The 25,779-nt window shown below is 51.7% G+C and overlaps 1 protein-coding gene across 1 annotated transcript; it reads left to right on the top strand.

Moving 5' to 3' along the window:
- Positions 1-6,472: 6,472 nt before the first annotated feature.
- LOC139048745 (uncharacterized) lies at positions 6,473-24,582 on the top strand. Its single transcript, XM_070523302.1, has 5 exons — positions 6,473-6,861; positions 12,116-12,317; positions 13,088-13,648; positions 16,744-17,073; positions 20,070-24,582. Exons 1-5 carry the CDS (start codon positions 6,806-6,808, stop codon positions 20,568-20,570), a joined length of 1,650 nt encoding a protein of 549 aa, XP_070379403.1. The 5' UTR covers positions 6,473-6,805; the 3' UTR covers positions 20,571-24,582.
- The last annotated feature ends 1,197 nt before the right edge of the window (positions 24,583-25,779 follow it).

The raw sequence follows: 25,779 nt of genomic DNA, 5'->3' as shown, positions 1-25,779 counted from the left end.
TCACAGCTCCGTTCATCAGGGTGTTATCCTGAGTAACTTTGTCCATCTTGCTGTCTGAGTCTGTCTCTCCCGTTCTCTTCTTTTTGAGCGGGGGCCGATCTGTTTTAGGTTCTTGGTCCCCTACACTCTCTTCCTGTCTCGTACTGTTTCCACCCTTCTCTCTTTTCATCTCCTCGATTATCTTTAAAAATTCTTCCCTCTCCTTTTTCCTATCCTCAATCAGTATTCTGATTTGTTCTTCCTGCCTCTTAATAAGCGCTTTTAGCTCCTGGTTTTCTCTATCCTTTTCTGAATCCTGGGAGACTTTGCCTGACCAGCTCACCTTGTTACTTGTTTCCTTCTGCTGTGTCTGCTGTTGCGGCGTCTGTAGCCTCGGGAAGGACTCCGAGCGGCTCCTGGTCTTGCTGTTCGATCTCTCGCTTGGCCTGCTTTTACGAAGTTCCTCTTGGTTCGCCTCATCGGCCGCTTGTTTTTGCTCCCATCGTCTCTTCTTCACGATGTACGGGGTGCGGAATAAATTCCTGCACTTCTTATCCCCGGTGACGTGGTTTTTGCCGCAGAGCTGGCACTGCGGCTCGCATTGATGTCCTTCTTGCGGTCTGGTTGCCCCACAGCCTCTACACCTCGGTTCGTCATTGTCACACACGTCTGATCTGTGGCCGAGTCCGCCACACTTGTAGCATACTTCGTACCTCTTCTTGTATAGGAAGCACCGTAGAATAGCGCCCATGAAGAAAACCGTGCGTGGAACTTCCTCGTCGTCAAAAGTTAGGAGGAAAGTTCTGGTTTTGCCCATTCTTCTTGCTTCTAGGATTGTCGGGTTGTCTTCATCCTCGTTGAGGTTGAGTAGGACATCTTTGTCGGAGTACATTTCCTCTATGCCGTGAATGACTCCACGCCCACAGCTTTCTGGTGCGTTCACGTACGTGACGACCCCGTAATCTTTGTCTCCGATTCTGATCTTCTCTATCTTGCTTATTTTTTTAGCATTCTCCATCGATAATGTGTGGTAGATAATCGTACCTTGTTTGGTGTTTATCACGAAGCGGTCTCCCTTGGCTTCTTGTAGGCTGACGCCCGCGCTTTCGCGCACTGCTCTTCCTAGGCTCACTTCCGGTGCCTTCTGAAGCACCGAGAGGCCTTCTCGTAGTCGTAGAGTCACTTTCCAGCCCGTGGCAGGCAGTCTCGGTAGGTTCGATGCTACCGATAGCTCCGCTTCCTTCTTCCCTGCTCCCTTCTTGAGCGCGTCGCGCCGAGCGTCCGCCGAGCGTCCGATCGTCGTCTCCGCGCCAGCTGGCACGGTCTTCTGCCTCCTTTTCGCCAAAACGGTGAACCATCCTTCGTTGTCGGGTCCCTTAGGATCCTTTTCGTTGCCTTCCACCGTCACTTCCATGTCGCCGCTTCTCGGGGAGCCGCCGCTGGCCTGGAGCTGTCCGTCGACGCCGTCCACGGCCGGGGCCATGCCGAAGCCGGGGTGAGGCTTAGCGTGGCGTTGTGCTCCGGTTACAGTTTTTTAGCCGTAAAATCACTAAAAATCGACTCACAGGCACAAACAATTCTGTCCACAGGGTCCTTGTCACTTCCGAAAATCGATTGTAGCACTATCGCAGATCATTTTGCCAGAAAAACCACCAGAATCCTTGGTTGTTCGCGGAGCCGGCGTAAACACGTCTTCACTCCTCGACGCTCACGCCAGCTGCCACATGGGAACGAGGATTCCCCGCGCGTTTTGTATCCACCGCGCACTCGTCCTGTAGCTTCTGTGCGCCCGCTTCCACCAGGTCCCGTTTTTTTGTTTGTTTGTTTTCGCTAGCAGCTTCACGAACTCCCATCAAGGCACGCACGTTGCTATTGGGACCGCGTACGACACCCTCACCTTCTCGTTATTCCGGTACCAACAGAAAACAAAAAACTACTTGCAGATATTAAAAGGAGCTAGCTCGATGCGCACGTATCGCTGTAGCGTGCCGAGGCACGGACGGAAAATGTTATCCTCTGACGTAGTTACGCAGGCTATCCCTGACATCGTAAAAGAACAAGTTTACATTAATTGCATAGCCGCAGCCTCGGTTCGCTGGTCGTCTGTTCGCTAAATATTACGCGGTTAACCGACAGAGATCGCTAGCCGCGGGCCCAAGCCCTTCATACCGCCAGCATGCAGCGGCGTGTTGTTCTCACGTTACGCGTGCTGCAGACATTTGTTGTGGCGCTTGTCGTCCGAGAGGGAACCATATCTTTAGCCTCCGTACGTGGTTTAACGCTGCGAGCCCGGTACTTTCCAGTAACGAACGGCATGCGCGTTATCAGCATGATAGCATTCCTGACAGGAAAGTAGCGGGCGCGGCGTTTTCAAGAAAGGAAACGCATCAAGGCAGATGACGATTATCGTTGTGTGGAAGAAGGGGCACGCCAAAGGGTGTAAACTGTTCTTGGGAGTGTACCCAACAAATCGCTTTAAAGCGTCTCGTTAAAAGCAACGTTGAATTAGGACTGGAAGTTGGCCTAGATGGATATGATTCATGGTTGTGTACAAAACTCGGCGCTAATAACACAAGGCACGAAGAAAGAAATAACTCGTGTTGTCTATTTATTTATTCGTCCTTGCGTTAACGCCGAGTTTTGCATAGAAGTAACGTACGTGATGTAACCTTGACTTACTGGTTAGAGCCGTGCGGGTTTGATGTGCTCCATGCCTATTTGGGGCTCGGTGTTCTTTTTACCATGCTTCTTACACGTCGACTAGACCACCGCGTTTCTTCTCCAAGACAACTTTCTCGAATCAATCCACGGCATACAAATACCACTCTGGCATTTTCTTTTTTTCGCGCTTTTATGCGCGAAAACTTTCCGAACACTATTTGAAACGGCCGACACCACGTGATGTGTGCGGCTAAATGAACATCGGCCACCTGATGTGCCACTGCCTTCGATTTGCACTTTTCTCTGTCTACTCTTCCTCTCCTAAGCTTTTCTGTGTCCCTCTTTCTCCACTCACAGTGTGCGTGTGTGTGTTTTTTAACAAACCGGAGGGAATTCCTGTTAACGACTGTGCCTTTTTTATTTTTCTGTTCGTCCTTGCTCTCTTCTTTAGCTCTGGAAACAGAACGTTCCGGCTTGCCATATCGTGTTTCTTATCCGTCCCGATAGTATTGTCAAGTGCTCGTGTGCTTGTATTTAGGTGCAGGTTAAAAAAAAAAAAACTGGTCAAAATTAATTCCGAGCTATTGTCTGCATGGTGTTCCCTCCCAGCACCAGGGTTGCTTTGTGGCAGTAAACGCCACGAATCAGTCCAGCAGATCGCGCCTGATGCAGAGGGGAGGGGATAACACCAACAGCCAAAGGCGCAGAAAGAGCGAAGAACTTAACCGTCGCGCGCAGGTGCATGGGATAGACGTTTCGTACAACTCCCAGTGAGCAGGAGCTGCGTACCCGAAGTGCACGTTATATTGGTATGCCGATGCGCGGCACTTAGGTAATGTAGGGTGTCGGGAGCTAACGTTAGCCATGCAAACTGTTAATCTTTAAAAAAAAAGGAATTGAAACGCGACGGAAGGTATGATTCCAAGACCTGCGGTGCGCGATCGTCAGCTCTCTGACGATCGGACACCGCAAGTCTTATGTTTGTATCTTGCACCGTGTTAATCTAATACATCCTTTTTTTTATGCGAAGCATATTACGAGAGCTCAACCCAGCTCCTCAGGCGCGGCGGTGTCGCCTTGAAACCACGTGACACCGTGACGTCACGACAGAGGAGAAGTGGCTTTGGCTCAACTCTTGCAAGACGGGCTGGGTGGGAATCGAACCAGGGTCTCCGGAGTGTGGGACGGAGACGCTACCACTGAGCCACGAGTACGATGCTTCAAAGCGGTACAAAGGCGCCTCTAGTGAATACGGTGTTGCCTTAGAAACGAGCTGTTTCTAAGGCGTGCGTCTCTTGCTCAGGCGCACATTTCGTTGCCGCGCCGAACGCTGCTTTGCTCGACGCTCACCGCGTCCAATGCGGGGCGCGTAGTCGCTGCCCTGTAGCCCATTGTCTTACATCCCTTGGCAGGTCGACGGGAACGCTGTCGCGTTCCACTCTTGAAGGCGAAGCAGAGTAACGCATGAGTTGTTTCTTCGTCTTGCCGAACCAAATATAGCCAAGCAACAGCAGTTCACCAGGCTAAACAGTGGTTCAACAACTAAAATAAAGGCTAGTATGCTTCGCATCCTGGGTTTAACCTTACCTAAGCCACAGCCATTTTTTTTCGGTCAACAGCTTGGACAACGTTAGCTGGGTCACGCGGTACATGCCGAAGGCTCGTGCTTTCGTTAAATTACGATTCGCGCGTCGCACCTATGTCTCAACGGCTGCTCCTGATGCATAGCACCGACGTGAAAGAGTGTTTTCTCCATGCGACGCGCATGTGGACTGAAATGACAACAGGATAAAAAGCAAAAGAAAAAGAAAAGAAAGAACAACAGAAAAAAATTGCAAAAGGTCGACGAAGGTTGTACGAATGTTGATGCGCAGCAGCAACGAAAGGCGGAAAATGCGGCTTGCGCAGCGAAAGCATTTGGCATGTCATCCGAGCCACGTCCTCGGCGCCTAAGCGGGTTCGTTATTTGACCGCATCTGAAAAACCGCCACGATGGCCATTACAGAACTTTTGATAAGCAAGTATCATATGGCCCATTGAGCGAAAAAGCCGGCGTATGTAGCTGCGACACGGCACCTAAATTCCCATTGGTTGCGACGCCAGGTCACGTGCGCGCCTCGACGGAGCAGACCGAGCGAATGGGAACACCCTTTGCTGCCGCGCTGGCACGCCAGGTGTTGCGTGAGGGGAGAGGGCATCGCCGCGGCGCCACGTCACCCTGTCTCCCTCTCGGAAGCCTGCGTTATCCGCGCGTTCCTTGTCCGCGCAAGCTCTCGCCTACGTTTTAATCCGCGTCTCGGAAATCGCTATAAAAACTGATGTATAAAAAACAGAATAAATTCAAAAAGAAAAGGCGTTCGCGGTAGTGACCTACGACAACACGCTCACATGCCGAGTGCCTTGCCCACTGGGCTAAACGAGCGCTTCCCAGACAGCAGGCGTGTGCACGTCGCTTTGTGATACGACGCTACTCGGACCGAAATTTCCATTGTCAGGCCTGACGGGCGGGAAGTGGTGACGTCAAAGTCACCGCGGCTTGCTCGGGAGCATCCCCATTAGATTATGCGGCAGTCGAGCAAGGTAGCGTGACGTGACGGATCGAAGTTCGCCGGCTTTGTGCTGTCTAGGAGGCGTTGGCCAAGCGTCTCAACGCGCTCGCTTGCCCACGAGGAGTTTTATAACTCGAGGGACCGCTCAGCGGCGCCCACTTGGACACCAATGCTCGCATTCACAACTCTTAAGAATTGTTTAGGTGTCCTCAGACTTTGTTTTTCCTGGGCTAGTCGGTTTATATTTAATGCAATTGTTGTGTGGCATCCACAAGACGGGCGCAAGAAAGGTGACACTTATGTAACTTTCGTCTTGTCACATATTTTTTTTTGAAGTTCGAATAAATTATGGGGTTTCAGGTGCCGTAAACCACGATATGGTTATATGTCACGCCATAGTGGGAGACTCTGGATGAATCTTGATCACCTGGTGTTCTTTAACGAGCACCCGATGCATAGCACACGAACGTCTTTTGCACTCCGCCCCCATCGGATTGCGGCCGCCGCGGCCGGTAGCCGAATCCGTGGCCTCGTGCTTAGCAGGGCAACGCCTTCACCGCTAAGCAACCGCGGCGGGTTTTCACCTTTCTTGTAGCCGCACTGTTAAGGCTATGTTTACAGCACATTACCCCGCCTGCTCTTGCAGACATCATAGGTGTATACATATCTTTTTTTTTTCGTAACACGAACGGATTTAGACAGAGAGAGAGAGGAGGCGACGTATAAGTGACTGACCAGCTGAACCACTTTGTTGTCCAGTCCCTAGCATGCATTCACCCGGCTTCTTGCTGGTTCCGGGCGGTTTTAGCTGCTGGTTACAAACGAGAGCGGTACGATGGGTTAGCGCATATGAAAGTGCGATCGAGACCTATGTCTCCTCTCTTTCGTTTACTCCCCCACCTCTCCTCACGTGTAGGGTAGCAAACTGGATGGTCTAGTTAACCTCCCTGCCTTTCCTTCCTCCCTTCTCTCTCTCCCTGTACGATAAATCATTCAGTTTCGTCAGACCATTTAAACCCTTCACTGGTGGCGCAACTGAAGGGTCTTTTCTAACCGGCGCCTCGGCCGCGATGATGGGTACCATCGACACAAATCACAGTACGAGCAGGATGGACAGCAAAGAAACTACTGAACGCATCTAACGCAAAGTATACGCTGTTCTATCACTGCGTGCGTGGTAACGGGAAATGCTCTGTAACCACAGAACCGCCTACATTGTACTCGATTGCGCACGCACGCGTACTACACGTGTGACAAGGACGACTCTTTTCCACGCATGCGCAGGTGCGAACTCGAGAGAGCGAGAGAGACACATCGTAGCAGCGATCTGCGATCACCGCGGTCGTCGCCGGCGGCGCTGAACCAACGGCGCTGTGCGGAGCTGCCGCGGACCAGTCGCTGCTGCTGCTGACGCCGACGTGAACCCAGGGGACAACCAAGCTCGACGCGGCGGATACATCCCAACCAGCACAACGTCGTGCCAACACAGCGAGTGCTACCATCGCCGTTCGACGCCGTCCGCGCCGCCCCAGTGCTGCACGACCCACGACCGGCTGCTGCACCAGGTGGGAGTGGGGTCGCCCTGGTCTTGCCCGGGTTCCGCCACTGGAGACGCCATGGCCACTCGCAAAAGACCGCCCGGCTACGGAGGCTACCTCAGCGCCTACCACAGGTCGGGAATCGTGTTATCTTATTGCACATTTTTACATGACGCGGAAGGGGCCACAGACCTGGTTTAAGTTTACGCGGCAACTTCTTCGAGCTGCGCCGCATTTCTGGTCCTCGGAGCATCGCTACGAGTGCTTTGGGCGCTACGAAAGCGCTATTAGCATTCATCCGGGACACTAGCATAAACAAGACAGGCAAAGTGCCTGCTACTGCCTGTTTCTTTTGCATGTTGTGTGCGTGTGTACAGCCACAAGCGTTATCATCGTGTGCACAAGAGCCCGTGCCGTTTGACACGCTCTGGTGATCGACTAGCGCAGTCTTGAAGTTTGTACGTGTAACCATGACATCCGAGATTGCGTGCGCTGGAAGATTTTCCAGCGCGCGTGATCATTTCTTAGGCCATGGGTTAATGGATGATCGCGCTCATACGTCGTCTGCTACAGTTCACAGGCAGACAGCGAGTCAATGCACATGAAAGTGCATGTTTCATCATTTCCAGATGCATGCTGGGCGTATGGCCAGGATCTTTGAGTCCCGGCGTATTGGCCGAGATTGTTTGGTTCCCTACATGACTTTTAATCGATTCAGCACTTGTTCGGATGCCTGCATGCCCTATAGCTCTGCCTGCAGAGCGGAGGCATTAGAACGTGCCTGCGCGCACTGTCGTGACGATCAGGTGTTGGACCGACTCGCGTGGCATGGCGTGTTGCGCAATGTTCTCTCCTGTAGTTCTTCGCTTCCTCCGTGCTGTACAAGACGGTCTTTGCCATGGCTGCTACTGTGACCAATCTGTCGCGTGACCGGCGACGGATGGCTGAATCTATAGACGCATCGTATCGCAGTCATCCATACCAAAATGACGCGCGGAAACTAACTAAGCAGCATGGCCCGCGTGCACAAGAAACTATACATACAGGCGATAACTGTTTGTATACTGGCAGTTCAATCATGATAACGGGCATGCTGTAATCGATGGCAGCGGGTGATTGGGAGGCCACACTTATACCCCCTCCCCCCCCTCTCTCTCTCCGACTTGCATTAACTCCTGGCACTGGTGGTGCATAAACATAAGCAGTGCATAATATTACACGGTGCATAGTTCTTGTTTTTGTGCACCTCACGTATCGCATCGTTAAGTAATCTGGTTCTTCAATCGCAATAGTGCGCTAGCGATAGAGAAATACGGCTCTCGCGCGGGGCTCGCGACCGTGTTGCGTGCGCGGCACCTCATTACCGTAAACCCCGCAAGGCTTCATTGTCAGGGCTTTCGATGCAATATAAGAATCGCCCCGGCACTGCCGTACACGCACAGGCAGCGTCGCATCCGGTGGCGTAAGACCGAAGGGTGCATACGTAGTTAACACCCGCCCGCTCTTATCAGTCACAGCAGCGCGTGCTCAAATTTCCGAGGGGAGGCCGAACAAGTGTCTCAGAACAGTCTGGAACTTCGTACAGCGTGAAACGCCGGTCGAAGAAGATAAATAACATCCGCAGAGCCTTGTCTCGACTTCTCTGCCTCTTTTGCTGTTTCTTTTCGGTTCCAGAACATAAAACTTCGCACAATTCGATGTACCTTTACAAAAACACATTTAAACATGGTACCTTCTAAGTCTGACAGCGTGCCCTGCCGACCTAAACGCAAGCTTAATTTAAGAATAAAATAGGGAATCGTCTGTTAAAATGGTGCCTGATTATGTGTTATTGTACTATATGTGTTATACTCTGAACGCACGCACACCTTGTCGCCCGGAGACGACTTTCCCATAACCCTGCGAGCCGTCAGCGCCGGAGTGCCGACGCCTGTTCATCCTGCTGACGTTTATATTGCGCAGCCTCGCCTTTCATGAAGCGCTGGCACGTCTTCGGCGCTGACAGCCTGGGCGACGCCTGGGCTGGACGTCACCGAAGCAGGCACAGCCGTCCACGCTTCCGACATGCCTCGCCGTTATGCACTTCCTTATTTTGTTTTATTTTTGTCGCCGTCACTTCGACGTCTAGGCAAAGGACACGACACGGAGAAAGAGACAGAACCGGCGTCAACGTTGACACTGCTAAAAGCAACGTCTGAACGCGGCTCGGACAAGCGTTGTTTTCTTATGTTGCAGACGACGGTTGGTCGAAACGGGAAGGGAAACTTGATTAGACTTCATTTCAGTTAAGTAAAGCCACCGTGTAAAGCCGACAGTGAATCCAAGGAAAGCATGACGTGTGGGATGAAACCTTCCCAAGTGGCCTTGTGTAATAAATGTTCAGCATAAGGCTAAATGAACGCCTACCTTCTGTCATCGTTTTAACGCGAAAGCAAGTGAAAGTAATGAAAGAGGACATCTTGACGTCAGTCGGAGCACAGCCAGCCGAATGAGGTCAGTTTGACCGAAGTTGGTTTGACCGAAGTTGGTTTGACCGAAGTTGGTTTGACCGAAGTTGGCTTGACCGAAGTTGGCTTGACCGAAGTTGGCTTGACCGAAGTTGGTTTGTCCGAAATTGGTTTGTCCGAAGTTCGGTTGACCAAGGTAGGGTTAATAAAAATCGGCTTAATTGAAATTGGTGATGTTTTCTATGTAAATAAACAGATGGAAGTCCTGCGCTCATGTCGTTTAACTGTGCGCCTTCACGTATTGTCTATTCGCGCTGTAACTGCTCAGTTTTCAAGAACAAAGGTGAGCAATACTGAAGAACAGAAAGGCAGGCAGGTGAGCTAGACTTTGTCCAGCACGCTGCCCTAAACGTCCAGAGGGAGAGAGAGAGAAGACAGGAGTTCAGCTTATGTGCGTGCACTGGAGAAAGCACAGCGTTTATGCACCGTTCTGTGAAAACCTGGGGAGGGAAACTTCTGGCAGCTGTTGGCGGGAGTAAATAAGCGCGAGCGTGGGACACGGTGGAAAAATCCCCTGTTCGGGGAATGCGAATCACGTAAAAAAAGAGAACGGCGTTGTCGCACGACGAGCCAATTCTAAGGCACACGGCTTCAAAAAAATAACTCAAAGCAATACTGAGCAGCCCACGTTCGCTCTATTGTTGTCCTCATACAATGTGGCTCTTACCCACCGTACGGAATTCAATTTTACCCGGTTTTACCGGTGAGCCCATCCCGCTGGGAGCGCCGGTCGTGTAGGGCCTACGCATAGGAGGAGGATTTAGACCACTTCAGCATTTTTTTTTATTGAGAAGTAAAATTCATAACTATGTACGACCTCAATTAATTCGACTTTTCGCATATTTCTGGCGCACTGGAACGTCCTGGAGAGATACCACACGTTGCTGTGGAAGGAAAACTCGTTTAGTTGGAACGCGAAAGCGCGTCTCTTCGGTTAATTCGACCCCCCACCCGACTGCCATCATCGGCCCCTCATGCGTGCAACGGTTATTCAAAGCTTGAAAACAAGATATTCAGCAGACGGCTTTACTGCTGAAGCCGTCTGCTGAATATCTTGTTTTCAAGCTTTGAGTAACCGTTGACACGACGCTGTTTCATTCATCTCTTCGTGGACGACGCTCCACCCGCCCGTGAAGCCTATACGTTCCCGCTTGTGTCGTGCCGTGTTACGCCACCATATTCAGCTGTCGACTTGCTAGAAACGTTCGGCGTGGCGTCGTGTGGCAGTTACACGGTGTCTTGTACCGAGGCCAAGAATATGATTTTTTATGCGAAGCATATTAACGTATAGGTTTCGGGCCTTCGCGAGACGCCCGGCGGTGGCCACCATTGACCCAGAAGTGGGGTCACGTGACATGACGTCACGTGATGACGTCACACAGGCTGCAGATGGGGCCTCGTATCGCGCCGTCGGTCGCCTCCTGGCGGTGGCCACCATTGACCTTCAAGTGACCTTCAAGTAGGTCACGTGACATGAGGTCACGTGATGACGTCACACCGGCTGCAGATGGGGCCTCATATCGCGCCGTCGGTCGCCTCCCGGCGGTGGCCACCATTGACCCCGAAGTGAGATCACATGATGTGACGTCACATGATGACGTCACACCGGCTTCAGATGGGGCCTCATATCGCGTCGTCGGACGTCGCCCGGCGGAGGCCTCCACGCTTCGGTTCGCGCCGTCGCGCGCGACGCGACGGCGGCGCCACCATCGCTTCATCACGTGATATGTGACGTCACGCCAGGGATGGAGCGGCGCGCGCCCGCCGTCGCGTCAGTCTCTGTGCCCGCAACCGCGCCAGCGTCGTTGCGCCGGGCGTGTATGCGGTCAAGATGCCTCCAAACGCTAAGGATACGCTAAGGTTAAGCCCAGTGGATGCGAAGCATCCACTGGGCTTAACCTTGATAAGCTTCCAATTTTTTTTTCAGTATATTTAGAGTGGTTACTCGAGCGGGAAACAGACTGGCGAGAAATACGGTGTGAAGAAAAAGCACGCTCGCGACGCACCGAACCGAAGCACCGAACCAATTAATCTTTTTCTTCGTTTCGTCGCCTCTGTTGATTAAGCCTTTCGAATTATTCGAGCAAACCTTAGTTGTGGTCCCGCAAGAGTCGAACTAACGGGAATTGGACTACAACAGAAGACAAGCAGCACCGCACGGAATATCTATACAGAAGCCGGGCATGCGGAATGGTGACGAAAACATTGAAAACAAACAATAAATTTGTCTTTGGTGAAATGTTGTATGTGCATGCATGAGGAGTTCATATATAAAGAAGCATATATACGCAGTAGACGCCGCACACCGCGAAGGGATCCAATCCCGACGAAGCCTCGGTGGAGCTATCAACGAAGCGTCGATGGAACAAAGTTCTATAGATCCTGCACAGACTCGAAGATAGCTAACTAGTTTCCAAGCTGCAGTTTCTATTGCATAACATTTTGTTACCATTATGTACTCCCTCCCCCCTTTTTTTCAATTCCGAGATTAGATACGGAAGCCAGCATCTCCGTATATGTGGATAAGTTATAACCGTTTCCTCTCGCTTCTTGTCGTAAAAACCGATTGCTTCCGCCTGAAGATGAAGGTGCAACATTGTGCGGCAGGTTGACACGTTGATGCTACATATATAGAATTTTCGAGTCAACTCACAGTATTCGAAATGCACTTCACGGGTGCTTTTCGTCGCCTGTGACGACACAGTTGGTGTAGATAAATTTTCGCAAAAGCCGACAGGAACAAGCCTAAGTTATTTCCGAACCCTTCTACATGCATGCGACTTTTCACATTCGCGATGAATGTTTTTTTTTTTTTACCTCACAGCTTCCAAGTTTCACTTAAAAAAGAAAGACTCAACGCGTACCTTTCCCGCGCATGCAGGCACCGAGGCGGCGTCGGTGCGGGTTCGTACGGCGGCACCAGCAGCAGCCGGCGGGCGGTGGACCGTCGCTTCCTCTCCGTGTACATGGCGCTGGTGTTCCTGCTCCTCTTCGGCTGCCTCTTCCTCACGCAGCTGGTGTCCGACGCGCCCAACCGGGTGCTCGACCCCCTGGAGCCGGGCATCCTGGACAGCCTCTTCCAGGTATAGACTAGACGCGTTACAGTGCGTGCCATGCGGTACTGGCGCAAGCGAACCTCGCTTCCAGCGTTACCAGAAGGCCGCAATATCATTTGAAGAGAGAGCGTGTTTGTAAGGAATCGCTTTTGCTCGAGCGAGACGTCGATTGGAGATATATGGCTTTTCCCTAGCGCGTTTTGCCTCGCTGGCCCCATTTAATCGTGATCCCACCGTACCACCGCGCACTCCGGCTTGTCGCGGCCCAATTTCTCGCACAAAGTATAAAATATGGCACTGCAACGCAGTGTAGTGTAAGGTATGCTGCAATATCTTGCGTCTACACATATTTTCGCAATTTCCTCGCAGTCATCTGCGCCCGTTATCTAAGAGCGTTTTCTTTACAAGCAGGGAAGAATCGTAGCTTTGGCTACTAAAAGGGGCCGCCTGTGTCAAAACGTTATAGCCGACGAAAAGCAACGAGAAAGAAAACTCAGGTATGGCTCGATACCGAAGTTAGCTGAGCAGAAAGACGACGAAAACTGGCATTAGGCGAAATCGGGAGGAAAGGAGTGACTGATACGCTGTAAGTTTTCACAGGTTCTTAAAGCATCATGTCCGAAGCCCTTTGTGTGTCACACGTCCCTCCGAGATGCGGAATCGCACAAAGTTCAATTGCGACAGCAAATGATGTCTAACCACGCTAAGAAACGACGCACCGTCTCGATGAAATCGGATCGCATTCGTTAAAGCGCCGCGCGTGTATACGCTGTGTATCGTACTCTCGTTTCTGGCAGTCCGTGGACGACGGCCACCGCGGAGACTCCGGCCTGTTCCCGGGCGGCGCCGACCGCGAGGGCGACCTGCCGGGCGACGTCAACATGAGCACGCTCGTCGAGCTTGCCGAGACGCGCGGCGACCGCTGGCAGCGGGTGCGGCGCACCAACGACCGCTTCTACGTCTTCTCCGCGTACCTGGACGCGCGCCGGGTGCGCATGGTGCGCGTGGTCGCGGCGGCGCGCACCCGGCTCACGGACCGCGTGGTGTGCCGCCTCTTCTGGCGCGTGGTGGGCGGCGAGCAGGACGGCGCCTTCCAGTCGGCCACCGTGCTCGCCTCCAACAAGCTGATCCGCGAGAACTGGAACCTGCGCTACAGCGCCTTCTTCCTGCTCTGCCCGCTGCCCGCGGGCGTGACGGGCGAGGTGCCCCTGTGGGTGGCCGTGCAGCGCCTCAACGACCGCAGCATGCCGCGTAACCTGATGGCCGTCCACCGCAAGGACGACGACTTCGACAGCCGCCTGCCGGAGGAGCGCGAGCTCGCCGTCTGCGTCAAGCCCATCCACTACGAGTACAACAAGGTATGTACGCGCGCTCTCTATACGGAGGGCCCCTATCGCCGCTTTCGCCTGGTCGTCCAAGTCGCGATTCGCAAGTCAAATCGAAAATCGTCGTCCTCGACTTGTGAATAATAAGCGATACTTGGTGTTTGCGCTGGTTCTCGAAGCCTCTTGTATGAAGTCTCTTGCATTATCATACGTGCCTTCAAGATGCGCATTCGTAGAAAATTGTACTTGCGATGACCACTTATACTTAGTGTTCGTACTAATGGAGCCTTTTGTCCGAAGCATCTTGCGTGTCATATGTACCTCCGAGCTGTACAATCACGCTTTTTTTTTGGCCGGCAAATTGCAAATTGTGGTTGCATTGGGTCGTGGAATCACTTGTGTATAGACGAACCTTCGACGGAGATGGTACAAAGTGTCACGTCACAGAGACAGGTCACAGAGACAAACCGCGCCGGTGGCCGATGTATATGTAGCGTCACGTGTCGCGCCGCCGCCAGTCGGTGCGGTGATTTCGGCGAGTTCTGTCGTGCCATTCAATGGACGAACCTTCGACTTCTCAGACAGCAGTTCTTCCCGGCTCCTTTGGACGTCCACGCAAGTACGCGAACCAGGCCGATGTACGTGATGCGAGAAATGACACGAGGGAACGTGAAAACAATATCATTACGTTTCGTAAAATGAGTATAGTCTTAGGGAAGACGTCGAAATGCTTTCGTATTCACACACGTAGGGATACCTATAGGTGCCCGTGACTATTTCTGGCGCAGTACCAATCGTTCAACTCTTATTCTGAGACATTCTGCCATAGTGTGTTCACCCCTTTCATACACAGACACGTGACGCGCTCTCGACGCCGCCGCCGTCGTGCCGTCCTGGTGTTCACGGCGCAGGCGCGCCTCGCGCGTGGAGAGCTCGGCCTCCAGAGGCACGCTGTGCGTTTGGTTGGTAAAACGACAAAGTGGACGCACCGTCACGCTCTGCTCGCTTTGGACTTCGCCGTCGGCATGAACCTTGTGCGCGGCCACGTCATGGCGCGTTCCTGCCGAGGAGCTGTGCGCATATACCACGGCGCGGTACACACACGCACACACTACAGCCTGAGCGGAACAGACAGCAAACGTCAAGCGTAATCACTTTATTGACAAACTCCGACGGTTTCCCGTTCGCTAGTGCGCGACGCCAGTAACGCGGCTGCCGGCGTTCTTCGATCGTAGCGCCAGCGTTATGAGACGCCTGGCACACCTAGGGCGCTGTTTCTGCGGCGCGGCGGCAGTAGTCTCGCCTGCTGCGCCGCACCATGTCGCCTCCGCGCATTTAAAGCGAAAGCTTTACTGGCCGCGAACTTGCGATTTCGCTGTGGCGGTGCTCCGAGAAGGCACATGACGTCACAACGCGCGCCTCGCCGCGGATATCTCTCTCGCTCGCTGCCTAGTCACTACTGCGCATGCGCCACTAGTAGCACCGAGACACAGGTGTTCCAGCGCTGCGCCGCGCCTTTCCACCGCCGCCGTTTGGTATGACGTCACGCCGCATTCCTCGTCGTTGCGCTCACCTCCGCTCGCTTCGCCAGCTGCGTCGCATGCCTGATAACATGTCGGAGGATTGAAAACGAGAGCTCGCGTGCGCAGTAACCACAGTTGAGGCGGCGGTATGGAAGGCGACAACTGTGAAAAGCAGGAGGCGGCCTGGAATCGTCATCGGAACGAGATAAAGAGGAGACGAATCACCCAGGAAACACACGAAGGGCGCGCCGAACGACTGGCTAAACGCCGCAACATAGCCGGACAACCAGACTAACCTGGACTTGCAATCAAGATTAACCAAGGCTAACCATGCTATGACTCAGATTTCGCTACGTATATCCTGTCATAGCCGAGCTAAGCCACTGCCAATTTTTTTAGAACACCGTGCGAGGCATAGCGTTTCACGTAATAACTTTTTGTGGGAAACATTATGGTGCGAAAAGCCTCAGCGCAATGCAAGGCCTCGTTATCGCCTTCAACGTTTCGGCTTCGGCAAAACTGCCAAGTTTCATTGCAAAGATGGTTAGTATCTATAAACTAAAGCTTTTTGAAGGCATAGTGACTCAAGAGTTCACTTCTGTTCGTAGTGATTGTTTGGTTCTGTTCGAGCTCTTGAAAGGAAGCTGTAGATTTTATGTGTATCGGTCAGCCACTTATCTTCGATCATTTCGGTGACGTCCCGGCGAAGGCCAATTCCTTTCAATATCAAAGTTTCCCAGCCTTTTTTTTTATCTTCACAGCGCGCAAGCATAGATGGCAGGTGTCGTGAGGTATTGTGGACGAAACCTTTACAGAATGCGTTAGATCGTCGCTGAGTATAGCAGGTGCTAAAGGACTGTGGCAAAGCATTGACAAAGCATGTTGAGCCACAATACCGCCGCAGTTTGGTCCACAAGTCATGAACAGTTGCAGATACCAAAAAAACTTTGTGAGCGGTTACAATCAGTTCGTATCTTAGGACGTTTCCAACGACTACGGCTTTGATTATTTGACAGGCTAGCTGCCAACTAAATACCGGCATTCCCTGTCACAGCGTCATTACACTCGTGACAGCAGCTTTAATGGCCAGTCTATATCGTGTTGGTGAGGACATTCAGTTCGTTGAGCCAGAAGCGACCGCACGAATTGTCGCAAACTTTCCTCGTCGCCGTAACTGGCGACATGTTCTTCATTTGCCTTTACTTCTTACTTCTGGTTTCACACGACTTTGTCACTTTGCAAAGCGACCATTTTCAACAAAATATTGCGTTAAAAATGTAACAATTCGCAACGATTGTGCATATTCGCCGGCATTGAGTGCTTGGAATTTTTAGACGGATGCAATGTATAGCGAATCACGTCATAGTAATGTTTCAAGTCACGAGCACGAGGATTAGACAAGTCCACGTGCTAACAATATATCACGTGGTATATAGCTGAGCGTGCGCAGCCCCAGAGTTCTCGCTAGTTGCTTTTGTAGAAAACTCGACGAGTCGTTCTTGGACTCCGAGATCGGGCGCAGCACACGCGTCAGCCCGATCTCGGAGGCCATGCTTAGCGTAACCCCCCCCCCCCCCCCCTTTAATTTTTGCCCCACGATCGCAGGTTCTGCAGTTCGCCGAGTTCATCGAGCTGAACGTGGCACTGGGCGCGTCGCACTTCGTCTTCTACAACCACACCGTGGGTCCCGACGTGGGATGCTTGCTGGAGCGCTACGCGAGCGAGAACCTGGCCACCGTTCTTCCCTGGGAGCTGCCCATCGCGTCGCAGCGCGAGATCCGCACCGAGGCCCTGTTCGCCGCGCTCAACGACTGCCTGTACCGCGTCATGTACCGCTTCCGATGGGTGGCCATGATCGACCTGGACGAGTTCATCGTCCCCTCCGGCAACATCACCATACCCACCATGCTCAAAAGGCTCCAGGACAGGAGCAAGGTATGCATCCATCAAGTATAACAAAGTACGCGGCGCCCTTCGATGTGGCGTTTAACGGCAGCAACCGACACGCGCGAGCGCTGTGTGCTTCGTCTGTGTTATATCCCGTCGCAAAGCATCGTCTTCGATTATTGCCAAAGTACATATACCTGCCGACCCAAATGAGCTTCTTTCGTTGCATGCTCTCTTTCACCTCTTGGAAGTGTCAATTACGGTGACCACCCATTGTTGTGTAATGTTTAAGGAACGTTCGTCACGCTTGCCGCGACTTACGGTGCGCCGAGAATGAACGCAATAGACCTGGAATATCATAGTAAAACAGTGTGACAGAAAGTGACAAATGTTCAAAACGTAAAACTCGTAAACCAAACACAATGCAAAAATGCGGTTTCTACCAATACGAAGTTCTGTGAGTTTCTGCGGACTGCCAGAGAAGCGCGGCCTACGAGTCGGAAGAAAACGTCGACGAACTCATGATACGTCGAAGTAAGTAAGTAAGTAAGTAAGTAAGTTTATTTTCGACCATCACGTCATACATGATGATGCAGGGGGACCGAAGTAAAAGCTGTCTTTCAACAGCTTGACAGAGCAACGGCCCCCCTTATTTGGCAGTAGCATACAAAGTCATAAAAAAGAAGATACACAAAAAGAAACACTGCCCACGGCGGTCACATTACACCACATAGCAATATATAAACATATTACATAAAGGCTGCATCTGGTACATAACTTAAAAAAAGAATTAAGTCATGCTCACATGGCAAATAAAGAAATGAAGGCTTTTAATGGTTTACACAATGCAATGACATGGCAAAGGCACTTTAATAGAAAAAAAAACAGGAATAACACCGAGTAACACCATACTTCTGTAAAGCGATTCGGGTTTCGTTGCATAAAGAAATAACAAGAAAAAGTTTAGGAAAGAAAGGGGGCATCGTAAGACACGTGTGGTGGGGCTCGTGCAGCTGCCACTTATTGTGCTATAGTGTTAGCAAGGGAGTGCCTGAGGTGACGGTCGGTGGCGGGTGACGATGCGCACAGGGTCGCGGGTCAGAGCACTTGGTTGTCCCAAGCACACACGCGTACACACGCGTGCCCGGGCCTGGCGCTTCACAATCGCCGTTCGCACAGCCGCCCTGGATATCGGCTGCCGGTTCCCGGTAGCCCCGGACTAACAGGTGGCGTCGGACCTCGCTCCTGCTCAGCGGTGCTAGGACCTCGCTCCCTGGCTCCGGGCCGTTGGAGCCGTCAGGGATATATGCCTGGATCTCGTTGGCTGTTAGCCGCCGTATGTGTCTCTCTTCTGCCGTCTCGGAAGCCCGACTTTTCGGGCACACGCTCTGCGTACGTGTCCCAATCGCAGCACACCTGCAGATCTTCCGAGCAGGACGAGGCCACGGCTAATCTGACATTACCTGAATACGCGAACCAATCGTTATGGAACACGTTGCCACCGTTCCGTCGTCTTCGTTCTCTTTTTACATTGTTATAGTAACCATTGGGACAGTCGAGGCGCGCTCGTGCCACCGGTGTCGTGTCGGTATCGAATCGCGTACGCGTCGCAGCTCCCCAGAGACGCGCAATGAATGCGGCTGCAGAAGCGCTGCAATCCAAGTGGCCGTCAATTTCCCGCTCATTTAGCTCTGCCGGGGCCTGGACAACGTTGCGGCTTCCGCTGCTGGCATGGGCGTTGTGTGCGGGGCTCACACAACGGCGTCCCTGACGAGCTGCGTGTGCACATGCTACGCCGTGCTGCATGCACCGGTCTGAGCGCAAGGGACAAGAAAAGTCCAGCTGAATATGGCAGATCGTTTCATCGGGAGCTGACAAAGGTTTTCCGTCGGTGCCATCCCGTGCACCACCGACAAGCGACGCCTATAGTAGCGCTGCTACCGTCGCTCTTCATCGCGCCAGCGTAGTGACGCGCCCGATGTGTGCCAAGGCGCACGCATCTTTTGGACCAGCCAGCACTTACTTGCCTTGCGTGCGGCGTCGCCTCGTCCTGTTAGAACGCCGTGCGAGAAGCTCCAGCGCAGCGCTGAGCCTACCTATCGTTCTGAACGCTGCCCTTTCGGGCTAAAGTGCCAATTTGTTCTTCACTCACCACGTGACTACACTCGGTCACGTCATAAACTTCCCTTTTCTTCAGCCCACACAAAGCTGTACTTTGGCCTTGATTGACGTAGTAGTTCTGCGGAAACCCGCAAGGTGGAGAGAAGTAATTGATAAAGGGAAAATCAGACATCCGCCCGATCGTAGCAATTGCTACAAAGGAAACCCATACGGTTTCCTCGAAAGAAAAGCCTCAGAGTTGAAGAAAAATTCGTCCTTTGTAGAAATTGCTACGATCGGGTGGATGTCTGATTTTCCCCTTATCAATTACTTCTTTCCACCTTGTGCGTTTCCGCAGAACTACTACGTCAAACACTTGCCTTTGCTTCGTGTGTTGTCGACAAATTCGACTTCGCCCCGCCATCTGCTATACCCGCCTGGTTAGCTCAGATGGTAGAGCGGCTGCCCCGGATAGGCGGTGGTCCCGGGTTCGAGTCCCGGACCAGGACGAATTTTTCTTCAACTCTGAGGCTTTTCTTTCGAGGAACACGTATGGGTTTCCTTAGTAGCAATTGCTACGATCGGGTGGATGTCTGATTTTCCCTTTATCTTTGACCTTGATTGTGCATAAATTTGCAATGAGATGTCATGGCAGTAAAAAGAATCTGACTATATATAGCTGTACTCGGATATACTTATACATAAGAAAAACGGATGATCTTTACGACACCCGTCTTTATAGATTTCAGTCCACAGGTTGCTAAAACGTCCCCGCCTAGGGTTTACCCGCGACATGGGCTTATCCCCTGCCCATTTCTTTTCTTTCGTCTTGTGTGTGTGTGTGCGTGTGTGTTTGCGCTCACTATCTAGGCACTTGCCTCAGCCAAGTCCCTCTTAGTCATTAAATTCGTCCGTGGCGACTCTTTTTTTTCTTCTTCTTGCAGAGCGGTCGTGCGGGCGCCTACTCGTTCCGGAACGCCTTCTTCTACCTGCAGTGGCCCGACGACCCAGTGGCCGCCGGCGACAAGCTCCCTCTGGTGACGCTTCGCAAGACCCTGCGCAAGCTGCACCTGCACGCTCACCGGCAGCGCTCCAAGTGCATCATGGAGCCCGAGAGCGTCGTGGAAGTGGGCAACCACTTCGTCTGGGAGTTCCTGGCCGGCAAGACGACCGTCAACGTGGCCTCGAGCGTCGCCTTCCTGCACCACTACCGCGTGTGCGAGTTCGGCGGCAACGACTGCGTCAACGCCACCTCGGTTCGCGACACCAAGGTCTACTACTGGAAGACGCGGCTGCTGGAGGCCGTCGGCCGGAGGATGAAGATGCTCAGGCGGCGCGACCTCGCCTGTCCTGGACAGCCGCCGCGGGCGAGACCCGGCAACAAGACCGCGATGGCGGGAGCTGCGCCCGTTGGCGCTCTCACCTCACCGTCGTCGTCATCGTGACCGCGTGCTCTAAGATGAGCAACGGGAACGAAGCTTGCGTGACGGTCACCTTGCAGAGGTGCAATTATGCGCACGTCGCGGCTCGTGTTTAGCAGGCGTCCCAAAACATGACGCAACGACGACGTCGCTGTCCACGACCCTGCCAGGGATTCAGCATCATCGACGTGCTCGATGATGCTTTAACCCCGGTTTGGGACGCGCGATGAGGTTCGTGCTCGTGTTTGAGCTCATCGTTTCTCAACGCTTCGGACAGGAGATGCCATGCGGCGCCCTTGTAAATCATCGAGTGTGCAGGCCCGCGGCGAGAGACAACTGGTGGATCCTTGTGTCCGAGCTCTCATGTCAGTCTCCGTGCATCTACGAAAGGGTGGTCTACGACTGAGCAGCACCTTCTTGGTCTATAGATTGCCGGCGTGTGTCAGTCTCCGGCGCAGAGATTGGGAGATAGAGAGGTCACGTGGCGATTGACATCTGACGTGGCCGCAGCCTCCGCGCTGTGATGAGCAGTTTTCAAGATAATGACAGCAGGCCTTGCACGAGGAAGCAGCTTCTTGATATTTTACTTCTATTTATTTTGTCCTTGGTTTTAGCGTGTCTGACTTGCGTCCTTGTATTTTCTGCTGCGCCTTGGCAGTGTGGACAGAGCAAAAGAGAGAAACAACTCTGTTTACGGCCTAACGATGTCGTAAATTAGCTTGCCGGTGGTCCTAAGGGTGGTGGCCAATTGCTTGTCACGACCGTTCCGGCCCACTTAGTTACTTCTGCCTGAATCTGGTAGTCAGTCGTAAACAGGAGTGACTTCGATGTCTCGTGGGAGGTATTGACTGCGCAGGAGGGTTTCCCTCGCATTCCCAAAAAATGTGATTTTGCGTAGCCTTCATGCAGTTGCGATGTTGACAGTTCGGTTTGATTTCACCCGGGTAGATTTTGGATAGTCGATGGGGGCTTGTGGTGGAATCGGTTTGGATTTGTCTCGATTGTAGCCTTTTCCCTTGTTAATTCTGTACGCGGACAGATTGTGTTCCTTTTATCGATATTGCCAAATTGCTATCCTCTCAGTCCACAAAAGAATGCGATACCCTTCACGTCAGAGGTCCCATCATGCATGCATGCTGCTTCCGCACTGCCCACTGTCAGCATTGTTGCGGTCATCTGACCCGTTATTGAACGCTAGCTCACCAGGAGCATTTGATGCGCGTTCGGCGGATGTTTCTCGCCTGCAATTATGAAGTGTCTCGGGCCACGCACTTGCCACTGGTATTTATATAACTATCGCCGCTACTGAGCCGAAACCCTTCACGGAAACCGTTCCATCCATCTTTCAACATAGCACAAGATCGACTAACACAAAGGCGACCAGAAGGACAAGTGGAGTTGCAATTGCCACGATGGGCGCGTTCCATCGACCCCGTGTCCAACATTATTGGCCACTGCGCATGGCCTCCGAGATGTTCAGCGCTTCCCCTGCATCGGAGCCCATCCACTTTGTCAGTGCAGTTCCAAGTTAACTTTTGCGATAAGCGCATGGAACCCGTAACGTGTGCGAAGCCTGCCGCTGCGTCGACAGGGCAGCCTGTCGGACAAAGTCACCGTGATGGCCTGACATTCGTCCAAGCCAAGCCAGAGTGCGCTCTAGTCTAATCCAAGCCGTGTTCCCCTCACCACTAGCTCCACGAGAGCGAAAGAGGTGTGCTGCTGTCCCCATATTATGCGCCGTTGTATACCAGTGACGGCTAGATGAGACTCCCCATGACAATTTGTGCCGAAAAAAAAAAGTAATTTGCGTGTTGTGCGTAATGCTTTGGACTCCGAGCCAAGAACTGCATACGTGGGAGATCACGCCACAAACTGCCTTGACTTGTGTCTCCGTGCGTACAGTCGCCGCAGGAGTGTTTCGTGCGTAGACTCTTTAAGGCCTGGGATATGTCGCAGCGCGTTGCGATGAGGTGAAGCCAACTGTTATCCGCCACATCGACTTCGCTTCAACCGTCGACAGTGCTCGTTCAGTTGAACGCTGTCCCGGGGCGACATTCCGGACGTTGTCAAATTGCGCCGTACTGTCGATTTCTGCAATGGCGGCATTTTGGGCCAATCAGAGGGGCCGTAGCAGCCCACAGGGCCAATCAGAGCCGACAAGATGGCGACTTTTACAATACGGCGGAAGTTCAGTGTCCGGAATGGTACCACCATACGCGGTCTGTAACTCTGTCTCGCGGGTAAACGATTGTTAATGTGTTGTGTTTGAAGTCTTACCATGAACAGTGCACCGTGTACCTGTGGAGTCCAGATTCGCTCGTGCCTGGTTTGTGATATCTTGTGTTTATTTGCAGCGACGAGGAATCGCTGATAACTGCGTGCTTTACTATATTTCGTTCTTCACTTTTGTACACATATGTGTTAGCTAGCCATTTTCTGTTCATAGTTCGAGCTGTATACTATATTTGCGTTAGCGGTCCTGCTCTTAGCTCCAATTGTACGTACATTAGTTTTAGCTCTATTTCGTTATTTCATGTTCGCCTCTCTATTTATTTGGTTCTTTTGTTTCGAGAGAGCAGGAGGATTCTTGTGAAAGTGTGTACGCAGACGGCAACTGGGAAGGGATGTATTCATGCTTCCATAATAGCACGGGACTTTGGCGGGAAAGTGAACAGCCAAGGGGGGCAAGCACACAGATGACGGATAAAGATTACGCAAGTCAGCTATCGTTACGGAAACTTGGAAGAGACATATACGTGCGTATTTTTGCCATTATTTGCTCGTAACGTAACTATGCCAACTCAGTCTAATTCCGCAGAGGAGAACTGTGCAGATTTTAAATTTAAAAAAGAGTAAACGCTTTGGCGACAAGGTGAGCCGTTAAGGTGCGATCTTTCTTACACATCTGTGATTGTCTTCAATCTCGCAAACATTTCTTTACATTCCTTAATATACTGCGCCCCAGCAACTGTCCTTCCAGGAACACATTGGGGCACTGCAGAGGCAGTTGGCGCTCCTTACAGGATAGCATACCAACATGATTATCTGTGTACTGCCGAATCGTGCCGTATTGCCGAATTTCGTCGTGTTTGTAGTTTGAGCGTGGGTGTTCGAATAGCGAAGTTTCTTACTCAAATTGAATATTCGAGGCAAAAACTACCATCGAATATCGAATACTTTCTTCTTTCTAAAGCAAAATACTAAGTTTTGCGTGGAGTCTGCAAAAAAGAAATAAGGCTCGCGCACATTGACACATACACGTGGTGCTGTAAACAACTTGCCATTTGAGCAACGGAGGAGCTTGTAAATGATCAAGAACCAGTTTCAATGATCTATAATAAACGTCAGCAACGAAACAAGGGAGCAGCATGCTACGAGGTGTGTGCGCAGTGTTCTGTTGAATGAAATGGAAAAAAGAAAAATGTGTTACACCACTGCACATTGTGTAAAGGGATGCAAACGTAGCGAAAGTTGGCCAAATAATTGGAACCATTCCCTATACAGGCTGCCTAAAAGCGAGCCATTGTTAGTGAGTGACTGCGAATTGTCAAGCAGAAGTCATGGGCCCCCGTCGCTCACAAAACTGGTGCCTAGATCTGTTGCAACAGCCTGCAGTAGAATCATTCGGCACAGTCCGCACCCATTCTTCTGTCTTCCTCGATGCTCAGATAGGTGTTCTAACTGTTGCGGTATTTGAGTGTCCAGGGCTTCTCTTCCGGAGATTGTCAATTCCTCCATATTATCCAATTCCCAATTTTCTCGGTTCTTTCCTCTTGGCTTCACAGGGTCGTACAGCTCTGATTGGCTGCTCAAAACGCCAATATGGCGAACTGTCGTCAGTGTCTGGAAAAAGCAGAAAAGCACACCCACAAAAGCACAGCCTCAAGGCAAGGAAGTACGCACGAGATTTATGAGCATTATTGTCACGTGGGGAAATTACATTCCGAAGGATTACAGTATTAAAATGTTTGTGTCTGTGCGCCTGGCTAAGCTTCTGAGCCTTGGTCAGCAAAAATGAAGTTAGCACAATCTTGAGCTCGAATTGTCTTTTTCCTTCCTGCGCTGTCTGCGCTCAGAGGGAAGCGTTTCAAATATTTTTTTTTTATTTCATAATGCGGTGACGACATGGAACGTATGCTTTCGACGTACTTTCTGTCTGGCGTTGCTCCTCATACTATATATATTTGTGCTTGCTGCTCTAAAGGAATCCGAATATTCGGCTAGCTTGGCTGCAGGCACGCGGTACATTGTACCGTTAGAGAACGCGCAGGTCTTAAGCCCAACGCTGGCACTCTGCTTACTGCATCTTTGCGATTGCTAACTCTGTCACGGTAAGTAGAGTCAATGCACGACTTTCAAGGAGCAGCAAATTAAGGCTGGAGACGACACCGAATCTTGAAGTTCCCGCTCCAGATCGAGCGTGATGCCATACAAAATATTGCACATTGCGTTCGAAAATCAATGCCGCGTTACCATGGCAACTTATGCGTACATTCGCAGCCATAAAAAAGTGCGTATACGTAAACGTGCGGGACTGGACCCTGAAGTGCATGTTGATGCCGTGACGTCGCGGGAGCCGCAGTTGTAGGCGCTAAATAAACTCTTGCAGAAATAAGTGCCAAGCTGGCTTTCCGGCAATTGTGCAATTGTCCGAAATGGTGGCGACCAGCACATTGTTAAACTGGAAATTTCGTTGAGCAGCTCGTGCATGGTTCCTGCTGTACGTGAACGTATGGCGGGAATGAATACGCGAAAGGCAGAGCGACTGTAGCCGAACACTATTCAACTTTACTTGAAGAGAAAGTTGGGCGACTCGGTGGTGATGCATGTTCAGAAGTTTAACATTGCAAAATAGACAAGGACGAAGGAAAAGAAGACAGCGCCACACAGCGCCAGTGTCTTGACCTTTTCCTATGTCCTTGTCTGTTTACCCGCTGTTAATTTTCGAAACATTATTCAGCTTTTAGGCGATGCATTGATAGCCAAATTCCGGTCAGCGATGCGTTCTGGAAAACCCAGCTTGGCGCTTCTCCAAAGGGTAAATTTCGAAAGAAACTCTGCATCCATTTTTTTGCCCGCCAGTAAACAAACACTTTCCACCCAACGAACGCAAATGTAATTTCATAGGAGTAATTTCTCCAGAGTGATTAGTGTGTTGCATTTATGGCGTACGTTTGAGCCATTGCAAAGACCGCTATTCGGAACCGACTACGCACAGTCGGGGTGAAATCTC

Source organism: Dermacentor albipictus, chromosome 8 (assembly GCF_038994185.2).
Source record: "Dermacentor albipictus isolate Rhodes 1998 colony chromosome 8, USDA_Dalb.pri_finalv2, whole genome shotgun sequence".
Classification (NCBI taxonomy): Eukaryota; Metazoa; Arthropoda; class Arachnida; order Ixodida; family Ixodidae; genus Dermacentor; species Dermacentor albipictus.
Note: the sequence above shows the minus strand (reverse complement) of the source record. Positions and strands in the feature narration are given on the sequence as shown.

Coding starts and splice junctions, on each gene's coding strand:
- LOC139048745 (XM_070523302.1), top strand. CDS start 6,806: ATGGCCACTCGCAAAAGACCGCCCGGCTACGGAGGCTACCTCAGCGCC. Junction 6,862..12,115: donor TACCTCAGCGCCTACCACAG/GTCGGGAATCGT, acceptor CCGCGCATGCAG/GCACCGAGGCGGCGTCGGTG. Junction 13,649..16,743: donor TCCACTACGAGTACAACAAG/GTATGTACGCGC, acceptor CCACGATCGCAG/GTTCTGCAGTTCGCCGAGTT.